This window comes from Aulonocara stuartgranti, assembly GCF_965226115.1.
Source record: "Aulonocara stuartgranti genome assembly, chromosome: 8".
NCBI lineage: Eukaryota > Metazoa > Chordata > Actinopteri > Cichliformes > Cichlidae > Aulonocara > Aulonocara stuartgranti.
In genome coordinates this window covers 6,557,383-6,571,273 of record NC_138959.1, presented here as the reverse complement: position 1 = coordinate 6,571,273, position 13,891 = coordinate 6,557,383, and the positions used below count along the sequence as shown (strand labels likewise).

General features: G+C 38.4%; 1 protein-coding gene across 2 annotated transcripts; it reads right to left on the bottom strand.

Moving 5' to 3' along the window:
- Window positions 1–47: 47 nt before the first annotated feature.
- Window positions 48–12,769, bottom strand: LOC309713509 (LIM and SH3 domain protein 1-like). Of its 2 annotated transcripts, XM_082545178.1 has the most exons (8): window positions 12,572–12,769; window positions 11,531–11,625; window positions 9,215–9,299; window positions 5,481–5,588; window positions 3,992–4,099; window positions 1,468–1,537; window positions 1,300–1,391; window positions 48–532 (listed from the first exon to the last, which is right to left on the bottom strand). In XM_082545178.1, the coding sequence occupies exons 1-8, from the start codon at window positions 12,638–12,640 to the stop codon at window positions 359–361; spliced, it is 801 nt and encodes a 266-aa protein (XP_082401304.1). In that variant the 5' UTR covers window positions 12,641–12,769; the 3' UTR covers window positions 48–358. The 2 variants fall into 2 exon arrangements, with proteins under 2 accessions (XP_082401304.1, XP_082401305.1); XM_082545179.1 differs by lacking the exon at window positions 5,481–5,588.
- Between the last annotated feature and the right edge of the window lie 1,122 nt (window positions 12,770–13,891).

The window sequence follows — 13,891 nt, the reverse complement described above, 5'->3', positions numbered from 1 at the left end:
TGTGCTAGTAAATGTTACCCTTCAAAAATATAAATAATTAGTAAATCTGAAGATGAATGGGTTTTATTGTGAATTTGTTTCCTTTCCTCCTTTCTCCTTTGACCTTAAAAACATAAAAGCTTTATTATCAATATTTATTCTTCATGGAAGTCAAAGAAACCATAAGCAGAGCCCCATCATACGATTTGAAAATTACATTTATGGAAAAAATGCAAAGCAGAACCAGGCAGGGATGCTTTTTAAATGCAATATTTCATTTGCAAAAAGGTGATTTTTAAAGCCTGATTGCAGGTGCGGGCAGCAGATCCACAGGGCAGGAGGTGGATCTCTGAATATCTGCTGGGCAGAACTGTTTGTTTCACACAGGTCGTACATAGTTAGCAGGAAGCATGCCCCGCTGCCCAGTGCGCTGGTTAAAGCCGAACACCCATCCCTCATCTATCGGCTCCACATCTAAGATCAGATCACCTTCCTGCAGAGAAAGCTCATCCGCTTCAGCTGCCATGTAGCTGTACATGGCCTGGTAGCGCTTCTGAATGAGCGGAAACACACACAGAGAAGAGATGAATGAACAGAACCAGTCAGACATGCAGACACACTGATATAGCAGATAAGAACATAAAGAGCACACAGTCTACCAGGATACATTTGAATTTAATTTCCCTACAGGAAAAATAAACAGAAGCAAATGTAATACATGGCAAGAAGTTTTAATATTAGTTCACTAGAGCTTGCTGTGTTTATAGTTAATCAAATCTAAAGTCTAAAACTGTGAGCATTCACACCTATGGTGAAAGATTAAAAACTACAGCTGTGTTTTATGAATTGATAGTATCCGGGATCTGTGTTATTGCTGCAGGAGACAAGAGAAAATTTAAAAAAGCTTGAAAAACATTTCACACAAATACAGGGTATGAGCCAAAGTGTGTAGACACCTTTCTTTACTATTAAAATGTGGGAGCACACTTGAAATGACGTGTATAGAAAATATAATTTTGTGCAACAGCTTGTGTTTCTTCTTGTGGCTTTTTTGGTCAACATATTACCCAGTCTACACAGTCACGTCCATAAAAACCTGGTTTTCTATTCTGGTATAAAATAGATTTGGTTGAACTGGAAGCCAGGCCTTATCAATCAACATTCATAGTGAATCCCTGCAGATTCAACCTCTGGAGGAATCTCTCCAGATGATTGATGTACCCACAGAATGAGGCCCATCTTAAAAGAGAGCATGCACACAGGTGTAATGTATGTGTCCACATACTTTTGGGCATACGTTTGCTTATGTATTGTTCTTACCCCTCCACTGTGTGGTGCTACAGCAGCAGTACGCATTTGTCCAGCAGACTGACCAAAGTCACTGACAGGGTTGGATGGCTGGTCCTCATAGTCTAAACACACACACAGTTCATACACACATTTAAAGGGAAAACTGTTATAAAGTCCCTGTGTAAGGATCTGTCTCACCTTGCCTATTTTCCGGAGGAGGCGCGTCACTTCGAATCTTGCTCTTCTCAAATTCTTCATGGTACTTTATCTGCACACACATGCACACATGTTAAATCCACACGGGGGTGCTAAGCTTTCACATTTGACGGTTCAGCCTCAGCAAACCCTCCCACTGTGAGAAGCAGCTCACCATTTTAGGAGGTGCTGAGAGATGACGAGTGGATATTGCAGCCACAGACGCAGAGAGAGAAAGACCCACATCTATTTAGTGTCTGCTTTTATTTGTCTATTTTCAGTAGTTGCAGCCCACTTGCTCCTTTCTGAAGGTCAACCACTGTCACATTAGTTTCACTTGAGAGTGGCTCAAAAAGCCCCCACAGGCTCCCATGTTAAAAATGCTGACCTTTATATCATTAAATACCATGTTTATAGCCCAATACAGAGAACTGTTTTTTCCTTCATTAAATAAACAGCAAATTATTTTTAATTCATTCATTTGGATATAACAGGGAATCACTTTGATGTGCAGGTGTGCTTGTAGCCAAAAGCTGTCTTCAAGGTTTCACTTCCAATAACAGGGTTAGGGTTATAGTTAGGGTCCTCTGAACTGGACCGCTTTGCCATGTTTGTGCGTTTTGAAGCTTTTTTAATGGCATTATCAAACTTGCTGCGCAGTTACCTGTACTAACAGCATGTCCTAGAAGCTTCTTTTGGTGCGTCTTACACTTATCAATAATTATGTTTCTCTCCACTGGTTGCAAAAGGAAGTTGCAAATGCAGTCGTACACTTCAGTTTATCTTTGTGGTTAGTAAAGACGTGTGACGACCCCTGACTCTTGTTTTTAACCTTTTCACATTTGTCTTGATGCACGTTCAATCATCTAGTTAAGGAAATCTCAAAAAACGTTGATTATGTTCATCTGGATGTAGCGTTTTCAGTGGGAGAAACGTTTTAGATGAACAGAATCAACTATTTTAGGTTTTCTCATTTGTTTTGATGTCGCTGGTGGGCAGAGGAGGGTTTGTTAGTGCCAGCTGTTCCCAGGCTATAAATCTAGAGCTGGCAATCTCTTTTTCCCTCCTGCTCCTTGTGACCATCACACCCTAGATAGCACTTGTTTTTGCACACACACATACATTCACTTGCTTACATGTCCTCACTCATCTACACCCTACGTCACTGAGGCCATTGATTTGCAAATGTCAATAGTTTCTATTTCAGTTGTTTAATTAGGTTTAATAAATAATGTTTATATTGGCAAGCGGTGTGTCAACCTTTTTGCCATGGCCTTATGAGCCAAGTTGTGACACTTGTCTAATATGTTTATAGTCTCAATCGCTAATTTAACATATTATTTAATAAAACAATGTGTTTACGCTGTCAATTATGTTGGCATTCAGACTAATACTGATGACAGATCACTGTCATATGTCATGGAGATCTACCCCTCACTGATTAAAAAAATAAATAAACCAACATAGCTACGCCAAAAATATTCAAGTTGAGGCTTTAAAACAGAATTTCACTAATGACCTAGTGACATCACTGGCTGAGCTTTTATATGCAGTAAATTGTATTTGCCTTTTTTGGTCTAACTGTCTGAAAGCAACTTATTTTTAAAAACTGCTTTTTTCAGCGTTTTCCAACAGAAGCTGCTGGTGATGGGGTATTCAGTGACACAAAGCAACTCAAAGATTCTTGAACTTTATATGTGTTGAACTTATTCTGTTGTTAGTTTGGTATGTTGCTTGTGCAACATACAGTATGTCCCCCAAGAATAAAAACAACTCTGGGTCTAGTACTTAGAGGAAACTGGATGTTGCTTAAGGAAGAGAAGGAGCAGCCTCCTGTGACCTCAAGAAACCTCGAGAGGAGTAAACAGAAACAGGAATTTGTGGGAATAAAACTGGAGGAAAGGGATTGTTTTTAAAGTGGGAAGTGAGGGTGGAGAAATGAGAAAAAGACTCATACTAATACCAGTGGACAAAAATAATAGATTGCCCCTTTGACACACAGCTTATCACCCATGATTCCTTTCTACAACTAGTGCTCTCATGAGAGAGGAAGAGAAAGTTTGTGTGTATGTGTGTGTGGATAGCAGTTCCCTTTGTGTCCACAGCTGAGAGACTTTGACCATATAGGGCAGCTGTTCCTCAGTGGATGGAGAGAAATGCCTGAAATGTGCCTGTGTGTCTCTGCAGGGTTGTACTCTTGACATCTTTTGCTGCTCTTTGCAGCAACATGTTCTCTGCTTTGTATGAAGCCATCAGCAAATCTACAATCCTGATCTGGACTTTCTCGTTTTCTTCTTTGAAAACTAAAATGCCTTTTTTAACATCTGCAGACTTGCTGCTTGCATCTGTCTATGACATCCTTCTGGAACTGAAAAATGTTGCCATAGTGAGATGCATACCAGATGTTTGACAGTCAAGGCCAAACATCCAGCAGTTTTCCCTTATTTTTGCAAGTGAAGAGCAAACTGAAGATACAAAAGTTCTATTAGAAGATATTGAAGGAGTCTGACAACATGACTGCACTTACGTTACTGATCTGATCCTGTGTCTTCTTCACTCTCTGCATCTCTGGAGTATCGACCACCACACTGAAACCTTTCCCCTTGTTCTTCTCAAACTCCTCCTTGTAAAGGGCCTGCAAATTTCAGAGTTATTTTAGAAGAATAACTTGAAGTTTAAAGAAAAAACTGCTTTCTTGGTAAAAATTATTCTAAAAAAATTAACTCCACTCTCTTTGTGTATCAGGACTAAACTGTATCTGTTATTAAAATCCAACCGAATGCCTTTTTTTTTTTTTTTTGAAAAGATGGAGATACCACTTGAAATTACTATGACTAAAAAATATGTAGCAATGCTGTGCTTCCTTTCTTTTGCATCAATCTTGGTTGCATTGTAGCCCAGGTACAATAACATCTGTGTGTACTGACTTTCCTTATTGCTATAAGGTTTAACTGCAAAGGTCTATATCTTTCCTTTTGGCCTTACAGACTTAGAGCTGTTATTGACTAGATTTTATGAGGACGGTTTAAAGCAGTTAATATGAAGCCGCTAACAGTCGTTAACTGTTGGGTCTGTCCCCCAAATTCCTCTTCAAGCATGTATAAGGTTGACTAGTGAACACTTTCTCTGTGAAAACAGTGGAAAAACGAATCTGCAGCTCTTAGGGGGTAATGTTATTGATATTAAGAGGCCTAATGGTTAAACTAAGCCAACTGGCTGGTGGTTCATTATTAGCATACGGACATGAGAGTGTTGTCAATCTTTTTATCTGCCTCTGACCAAGAAAGTGAATGGTCACATTCCCAACAATGATCCAATATTTCTTTAAACATTAAACAAGTTAAATGACACAAGTGGAAGGAAACAGTTAGCTTTGTTACATATCGAATGCATGCATTGTTTTATCTTTGACATCAGCTAAAGCCACGGAAGTCGAGTTTTAAAATGAAGCCGCATTCAGTTACACTGTGCATCGTTTTACTGTTACAACGATCTGTTATTACAGCAACAAAAAATCCAATCCTGCAGCCCGTCTACCATGCACACTAAAAGAAAATAGTTCTTTTCATGGCTTCTTTGCAGCCTGAAGTGGAAAATCTAAGACATTTTGCAAATGCTTACATTTTAGTGAAGCTTGTAAACTAAGCAGATATCTCTTTAGAACTTTTCATCTATGCTTTTATTATTTTGCAAGGCACACCTGCCTAACTTCCTGGGATTATTATTATTTTTCATTTCATCTCAAATGTAGCACAACCTGAATGCAGCACTGAATCAAAGCCAACAAAGGATGATTAACAAAGACTTTTACATGTAAAGAATAAGATGGTATGGAAGCCCATGCAGACATGCAGACATGCAGATAGCAAAGCCGCATCACAACCTTCAATAATGTTTTAAAGAAGGAGGGAAAAAAAGAAGGAAGATCATTTGTTATAATTGGAGAGGTAATGGATAAATGGAGATGTTATCGGAGAATTCGATTCTTGGTGGTCTTTAAGGTGGACCGAGCATACGTTACTGATCTGGTCCTGTGTCTTCTTCACTCTCTGCATCTCTGGAGTGTCAGCCACGGCGCTGAAACCTTTCCCCTTGTTCTTTTCAAACTCCTCCTTATAGAGCGCCTGTAAATTTTCATTCATCAGTCTTTATTGTTCATTTTAATGTTTTTAACTTAGACAAAGGAGCTTAGGGCAATGCTTTGGCTTAAATTCTCAATTCTAAAGGGTTATACTTGCTAAAATGATCATGTTAAACACTTTTACTGCATTTTAATCAAAAATATACAAAAACTGATTCATGCAGGGCTTTAAATGGCCTTTTGGTGAGAGTTTTTGAAGCTTAAAACCTCAAGGAAACACTTGCAAACTTATTCCATGCCTGCATGTTTATTTGAAAGTAAATCTGAGATCCCCGCGAACTCACGCAGACATGCAAACATAAGTGAGTCATGATGTTGCTATGAGGAATATGCCTCCTCGGTAAGAGAGCTTGACTGCAGAGACTTTTATGGTTATAAACAATGAACTGGGCTGGTTTGATGAGTAAAGCGCAGAACGGGAGGGGTGGTGGTGTAAATTTGATCATGCTGTTATAACAGCCGTGTTGAAATGAAACGACAGATTAAATTGCTAACCAAAAATACAGCCGCTCTTGGCGTGTTTGTCCTGTTTCATCAGGTGCTTGTTTATTTAGAGACTAACTGTTCAAAGAGACAGCTTAAAAGGAATCTAGTGGAATAAAAAATAAAAGACAGTCACATTTTTTATAGGACTCAATCCTTTGAAAAAATAGAAAACCAGAAAAACTCAGTACAGCCTTACTGTGTCCATATGAATTAAGAGTGTAAGTTGCAGCCAAGTGCTGCTAATCAAATACACTTAATTAACTGATCGTCAAAAGGTTTCAGCACTTCCCGGGGGTGGATTTCCCAGCAAATTCCCCCCAAATTAGACTGTGCTCAGAGAAATAAAAAAAGAAAACAAGAGTTATATATCAGAGCCTACACACCTCAGTAAACATGTTAAATAATAAAATTCATAACAGCAAAATTAGAAAAAAGGTGAAACATTTTTTTGCTTGTTTGGAAGAGTTGGTTAGACAAAGCCTCTACATGGCAGTAGACGATATACCAAATAAACTTAATGTATCGCAAATTTTTCCCACTATGATGGTTAAAATGGCTTTATCACAACCATCCAGTATAAACAGCCATGGCAATATTAAGCTGTCTGCACGTAATTCAGTTTTTTCTCCCACACGCTGCGACTGCATCATCAATCTCCCCTCCCAACAGGTACATTTCCTCTTATCACTCAGCCCTACTTGGCATTATGGTTTAGGTTTGCAAAGCTGCATCTGAACGAACTGCAAGACTTTTGTAACAATGTGCTTTTGACAGAGGAGAACAAAGTGGAAATGGAGCCATAAAGAACAGCAAACCAAACAAGCACCACATATACCTTACACATCATGAGGTTTTGCAACCACAGGACCTGGGCAGTCACTGAGTCGACCATGAACTCTGTATACCAGAGTATTCTAGAGTCAAAAGTGAGGCCATGTGGCTGACAGCTAAAGCTTAGTCAACATTTGGTCATGCAATAGGACAATGATTGCAAGCACAGCAGCAAATCTACAAAAGAAGGGAATGACCCAGTCAAGGTTACACTTCAGCCCAGGTGAATTGTTGTGATGGGGACCTTAAAAGAGCTGTGCATAAGTGAATGCTCACAAACCTCAGTGAACTGGGCAGATGTAGGTCACAGTGCCTCTCATCAAACAGATGTGCTAATATTTACCATGAATGTTTTTGATTTATTACCACATGTTGACACAGAAACACTTGAAAATAGCAAGGCGATGACAAAGGAAACAGAATAGCAGCACTGAAAGTCAATACTGTTTGATGCATTTATAGATGACATCAATGAAGCTACAAAAATATCAAATGGTTTCATGTACCTTAATACACGTGTAATGGTTTCTGCTGTGTTACTGCAACCTTTAAGATTTTTTCAGCCATTATAAGACCTTTGCATTGTTTATTGCATTGTAAAAGTTACATTTAAAACTGTGTCCTCTCTTTTCAGAAACAGTTTATGTATTAAATAATTCACAAAATTCACATTTTTTACTTGGATGATTTTTCTTGGCAATGCAGATTAGCGTTCTGCATACCTACGCAATTGGTTTAGCTTAACTGCTGACATTATGAATGGGGGTAGGGGTCGAGGACCATCCAAAAAGCTAACTGTGCCCCTCAGCTATATTCATTTTACATATTTATATGTAAAATCCAGTCATACAGTTCGGTAATTAAGAAGTGAAACACCCACATTGCTGTTAATTTATTGTAATAACAACCAAGCTCATGTTAATGATTCTGTGAATAGCACCTTAGTGCATCTGCAGTAAACACTTTAGTATGACCAAGGAGGACACTGATTTTGGAGCATATGGGCCTATGCAAGTCAGACTTTGACAAGTACCCCTCACTTTTCTTAAGAACTGAAAAAATACCATTCACCAGCTTATGCATTTTTTTTAAAGCACTTGAAAATTTCAAAACAAATGTGCAAGTGTGCATGAATACTTTGCTATAGAAACCATTTCCTGATAAACAGGAAACGTGAACTGATAAAAGGTTATGCTGTGTTCAGTTAACTAAATTTAACTATTCTCTGCAAATTTCGATATTCTGTCTAACAAATACAGGTCTGCACGGGTCTTGCAGAAATGCAGTCGTGAGTGGATTGCCTAACTTTTTTCATCCTTTTAAAAGGGAAGAGAAGCTTCACCTCAAAATGCTGAGTGGCAAGATGATCCCTAAAGTTTAATCTGTGAAGGAATCTCTTTAATTTTGCGTGACTTGCAGGACTTATCTCTTTGATCAGGTTAGAACATGTTGGCATGAACAGTGTGATTAGATTAGAGCTTAAGAACAGGGATGGCAGGGAAAAGGAGGCCGGTACCACATCAGAGGCTAAAAGGAGACTGGATCTGAGAGTATTTTTAAAAATGCTCTCAAACCTCTGATCATTTACAAGAGTTCCTGACGAAACGCATTTGAACTTCACGAATGTCAGATTGGCTCATGTTGTAAAAGTAGAGTCTCAAAATGAAGCTACCATGTCCTTATTTAAGTAACTCATCAAAGGGTACCTTTGATTTAATCAAAGGAATCCAATTGTCATGAGAGCAGAGCCAAGATCTGCGTCCTGATCTCCTGCTCTGATACCGAGCTGAGTGAAGGAGATATATATATAGAACTTTTCCACCAATGGGTTGCTGTTGCCAGTGCTTAACCTAGAAAAAGCTCCACTTATTTCCACCTTTAAAAAGACTGATGCTGGTGCCAAAAAAGCTGACATCAGCACAGCTCCAAACAATTGCTGCCACCAAAGTTGGAATCACTGCTCTCAGTGACAGTGTGAGGGCCATGGCGGAAAATTCAGGGCTAATTTTAATAAAACATGAGCCAAAGCAACTTCTGTTAAAATGCCCAGCTTTTACAGTGTAACATTTAGTTCCCTGGCATATCTGGTTATCAAAGACACCAAAGCAGAACTGTTATTTCTCGCACCACCTTCAACACTGTGATGACGGAAAAGAGGCAATCAGGACTGACAGATATGTAACACCAAGCGATGTTGCTGCAGTGAGCTTGCAAACAGTATCTCCTTTCTCTGCTGGTCAAGACCAAGATGTAAATGATGGCAGAGATAGGCCTGAACTGCTAAAGTCTCACCTGACTATTAAGCATGCTCTGTTGTTTGAGACGCAGATTCTCGGGGGTGTCGGTCACTATGGTGAAGGAGGTTTTGGGGTAATGCCTGAAAAAAAAAAAAACAGAAGGGAAGAAATTAGATAAATGAAGATTCACATCATGCATTCATCCACCCATCTATCCAGTTAAGCAGCAAGACCATGATTAGATTGATTGGTGTTAACCAAAGTCCTACAACATAACAGCAATCTTCTATGAAATCCAGCCCAACAATATGATTGGCTGATAGAGTTTTTCCGTACATTTTAGTTCAGGTTTTGCTGAATGTCTTCTTCCTATGGATGTTCAATGGCTTTATGCTTGGCTGCTTTGTTTTTTGCAATATTTGATTTTCAGGAGAAGCAAACTGTTGTCAAACTGAATTGAATGAACTGATTAATTTGTTCATTCTGCAAATAATTTGTGCCTTATAATATTATGTAAAGAGCACAATAGATGAACCCGGGTTGCTGTTTAATAACAGTCGGACAGCAAATTTCTAATCTCACGTCAATCTTTAGGAATGACTGGAATCACATGATTCAATCTGTCTGCTCACACTTCTCTTTTCCATCACTTCCACATGCTGCCTGCAGCTTCTCCTGCTCAACTGCTTCAGAATTTAACTTCTGCTCATGTGGTAGATTTGTTAATGATGAAACAACCAAACCTGTTCAATCACCTTGCACAGATAATAGAAAAAAAGGCCGTAGTAAATAATTCCTATAATGCTACGTATTATAATTTTGTGGCTATAGTTGCGTAATGAACTGATTTTGATTGACGCTAATGTTACTTAATAACAAGCAGTAACCTAAAGGAGCTGAAAAAGTAAAACGTCAAAAACTAGTGTCTCTAAAGGCCATTTTATTCTGGCTCCAAAAGTGACTCCCATGTTAAAATGTCCAAATTCAGCAATAAACTTACAATATTCGCCTTTTATGATTACTGTACAGTGGATTTTTTTCCCCAAGAAATCACTCATTTGGATTTTGTTGAGGCCTAAAGTAGTTGAGCCCTTTGACTGACAGGTGTGCCAACACCTAGCCCATAGCTGATACTGTAGGCCTCACCTCCAGTAATCGGCATTACTGAACTGTACTTCTGGACCTCGTGTGTTAATGCAAACTCATAATATCTGACTTATAATATGGCATGCTGCAAAGCACAGCCTGTCCAAGAAATCTGTGCTTCAAATTCAGTGAATGAAATTCTATAATTTATTAGTCAGTTACTTGGCACTAGTTAGCACACACAGTGTCTGTGTGGATCACCTCTACAGTGTAAGGATGCAGCTTTCTTCCTTGGTCTCTTGTGTTCTGGGGGCCTCTGGATGTCTGGAGTTTTGATCTCCTCCATACCTGCTTCATGCCCTGGAGGACGGGGCTGTGGCCCCCCCACACCCTCTAGCAGATCATTACATGAAGGAACCTTTTAAAAAAACAAGCGCGTCCATGCTCACAGGTGTACACACGGGTGATCACACCCACAAACTACACTCTTTTTGGCTCCTACCTCAAAGCACACTGTGTTCTGTTGATCTTATGTGCTGCACAATAATGTTTAACATTTAGTATTTACTGTCATATTCCCATATATCATTGTGATGTTGTTTATTCTATTACTCTTGTTCTCTTCTGCTTGTTTTCTTTTTTCTTTCTCAGCAGGTGACCCAGGTGATCGATATATGTATTTTTTTTTCTTTTTCTTTTTTTTCTGCCCGTTCTGTTGGTTTTTGTCTTTTGCCCTTCTCCCCCGTCCCTCTTCTCAGCTGTTTCTCTTTCCCTCTTTCTTTCTCCCCTTCTTTCCCCCAGTCAAGTCTGTCCCGTATTCAGTAAGTGAAAATAAAATAAACAATAAAAGGTGAATCAAATGGACCATTACGGCAAGGCTGGGATGGTCAATTTGGTAAAGTAAATCCGTTGGGCATCTTTCTTTGCCTTTAGACAACAATTCTGATGGCAAAAGAGCCAAACGGGACAGGCGCAAAAAAAAAAAAAAGGATGCAGCTTTCTGAACAAGCTTGCTAGCGTTTCCTCATAACTTAGCACTTGACTCTTTCATCCAAATAAGGCTGGCTCAAAAAAAAGCAAGCAAACAAACAAAAAGACCACCACGTCTACGTCTGAAATGCTAATGCTGAGGCTTCAGAGGAAAGGTAACCACATCTTTTATATTTTAGATACGGTTTTGTTTCTTTCAAATATACTGCAAGCTCTTAACAAAGAGTCAGATGCTATCCAGCTATTTTAAGTGTTTGTTTTAGTCATCATGGTGGTGCATGCTGTGAAAGCTCACATAGTGCAGTAAGGTTTCTTCTCAAAGCCTTTGTAGTTCGTCATGCTCAAGGCCATCTTGCAGACCTCACAGCTGAAACAACCTTTGTGCCAATACTAGGAAAAAAGAGAAGAAATAAAGTCTGAAGTATTAAACTTAGAAGAAAATGCATTTCCATCGACACAAATTTAGATCTGTATTAACCTTTTTTGACAGAACACTGTGGAAATCTTGTTCACTCTTACTGGCTGATTGAATTAAATGGTTTTTCATTTGAAAAAATAAAACTTTTTTCTCTCTCTTTCTCTCTCTGAGCGGGGAAATCCCTTGACTCCTCTACATAAGGCCACAGCTGTCCTACTAATCTGTTTCTATTTCTCCCATCGCTTCACTAAAAGATTTCCAATAAGAAATGGTTCAAATGGAAAATGACTGTGAGAAATAATGCTGTGAAATTAGGTGCATTTTTAAACCTATGCACTATGCATATAAACTTTCCCATAAATATATTTTTTGCATTATTAAATAAAAGTCCTGCAGGAAGCCATTTTTCCCAAAAGAAATCAGGAATTGATAACATCTCTGTAACTCAGGTCACTTTGCTTTGATTAAGTCCTTAAATTGATTAGATCATCTTGATTATAAATAATATTCATCTGATTCCACTAAAATGATCAGAGTACATCTATTTGAGAAACCACAGATACATAGATTATTATTGATTATGTAAGATATAAATTTTTTAACATTTGGAAATTTCTAGTTGATTTTTATGTGTATTATCTAGACTTCCATTTTGCATGTTTTTTTTGGCTTGGTTGTGACTGTACAAAATATGCACCCAGTTAAAGCATCACATGAGATATGACTGCATAAAAATATTTTTAAAACTGTAGAATAAAAAAGAACTTTTGCAAGTGGACAAAACTATTTTAAATTTAAAATATCTATAATAAAATTGAAAGTATAAGTTAGTCTTGAAACTCACCTGATAAATCTTTGCATACATTAGAGTAAATCACATTAAGGTCAGTGGATGGGCTTAAACTTGTTTCACCTTACCTTATCAAGGCAGTTTATTTTTTCTGTTGGGTAAACTGGTTTATTGCATCTCCCACAGGGCGGATTCATGATTGCAGAAAAAACAAAAACAAGTTTACTAGTCCAAAAGTTCAGGAGTAAAGGACCTGTAATGGGCAGCTGGTACTCGAACCGTCCTCCCGCTTTCTCGCAGGCATTTCAGTTAATATGACCCCAAGGCGAGGAGGAGTCAACTGTGCAGCACGGAGACCTCATGTTGCCTTTACGGGTCGTCGGACATAGCAATTTTACTTCTGGTGTTTAAGTAATTAATACGAGATGGTCGTCAAATGTGATTCTATATGATATTTTTAGTAACTTAAAATGAATTAACAACAAAACAAACGAAACCATTGCGCATCATTCAGCGGCCTCTTTAGCTTGTCCAAATATGTTTTGTAAATTACAGGGTTTTCGCATGCCTTGAAGGCAGCATCAGCAGCGTTGAGGAGAAGTGAGGTTGATAACCTTAAAAGGAGTAACAACATAGACTAATCCAAATGTACTGTAATAACGCTTTTAAATAAATAAGGTCGACTCTAAACATAAATTTATCGCGGTAAGCTCTAAATATCTACATTTATACAACAACAGGGTTACAACTTTTTATTTAAAAAAAAAACCCCATACACAGCACTAACACAAAAATTTAACCAGTAAAGAAAACAAAGAATTTTCCATGCTATTGATGACGTGAATGATAAATAGATATCACCAACTGCTACGTGGGGACATGATAATATACTGTACTGCGGTTCGACTTTGTTTATTTGACGCCCTCTGCTGGAAACAAGCTCGATTACAACCAGGTCTGCCATTTTTGTTTACATTGTTAAGTTAGCGGAAAGCTTCGGACTAAACAAACCTGTGTATTATAATATATGTTGGGATTTATGAGTAAATGCAAGAAACAACTATATAGTATATTCAGCGTGTCAGTACTGAACATGTGGTATATTCATATAGCCAAAACTGGCCTATTTCGTGCATCGGGGGTATAGCTCAGTGGTAGAGCATTTGACTGCAGATCAAGAGGTCCCCGGTTCAAATCCGGGTGCCCCCTCTTTTCTTTCCTTGGTGACTTTTTGTCGTTGCGTTCGTATAAATAAATGTAATAGAAAACTTCACCGATTGCCTAGCGATATATGAAGTTTATTCCTTACTTAACGAACATAATCTCTACGAGTAGCCGTATGTCTTTTTGTCGCTTTTATGTTTCCCACCGCGTCTTAAAATACTATATTCCACCTTATCTAAAAGAAATTCTTCAGAGGGTTTTACCACTAAATTAATTACATGTCC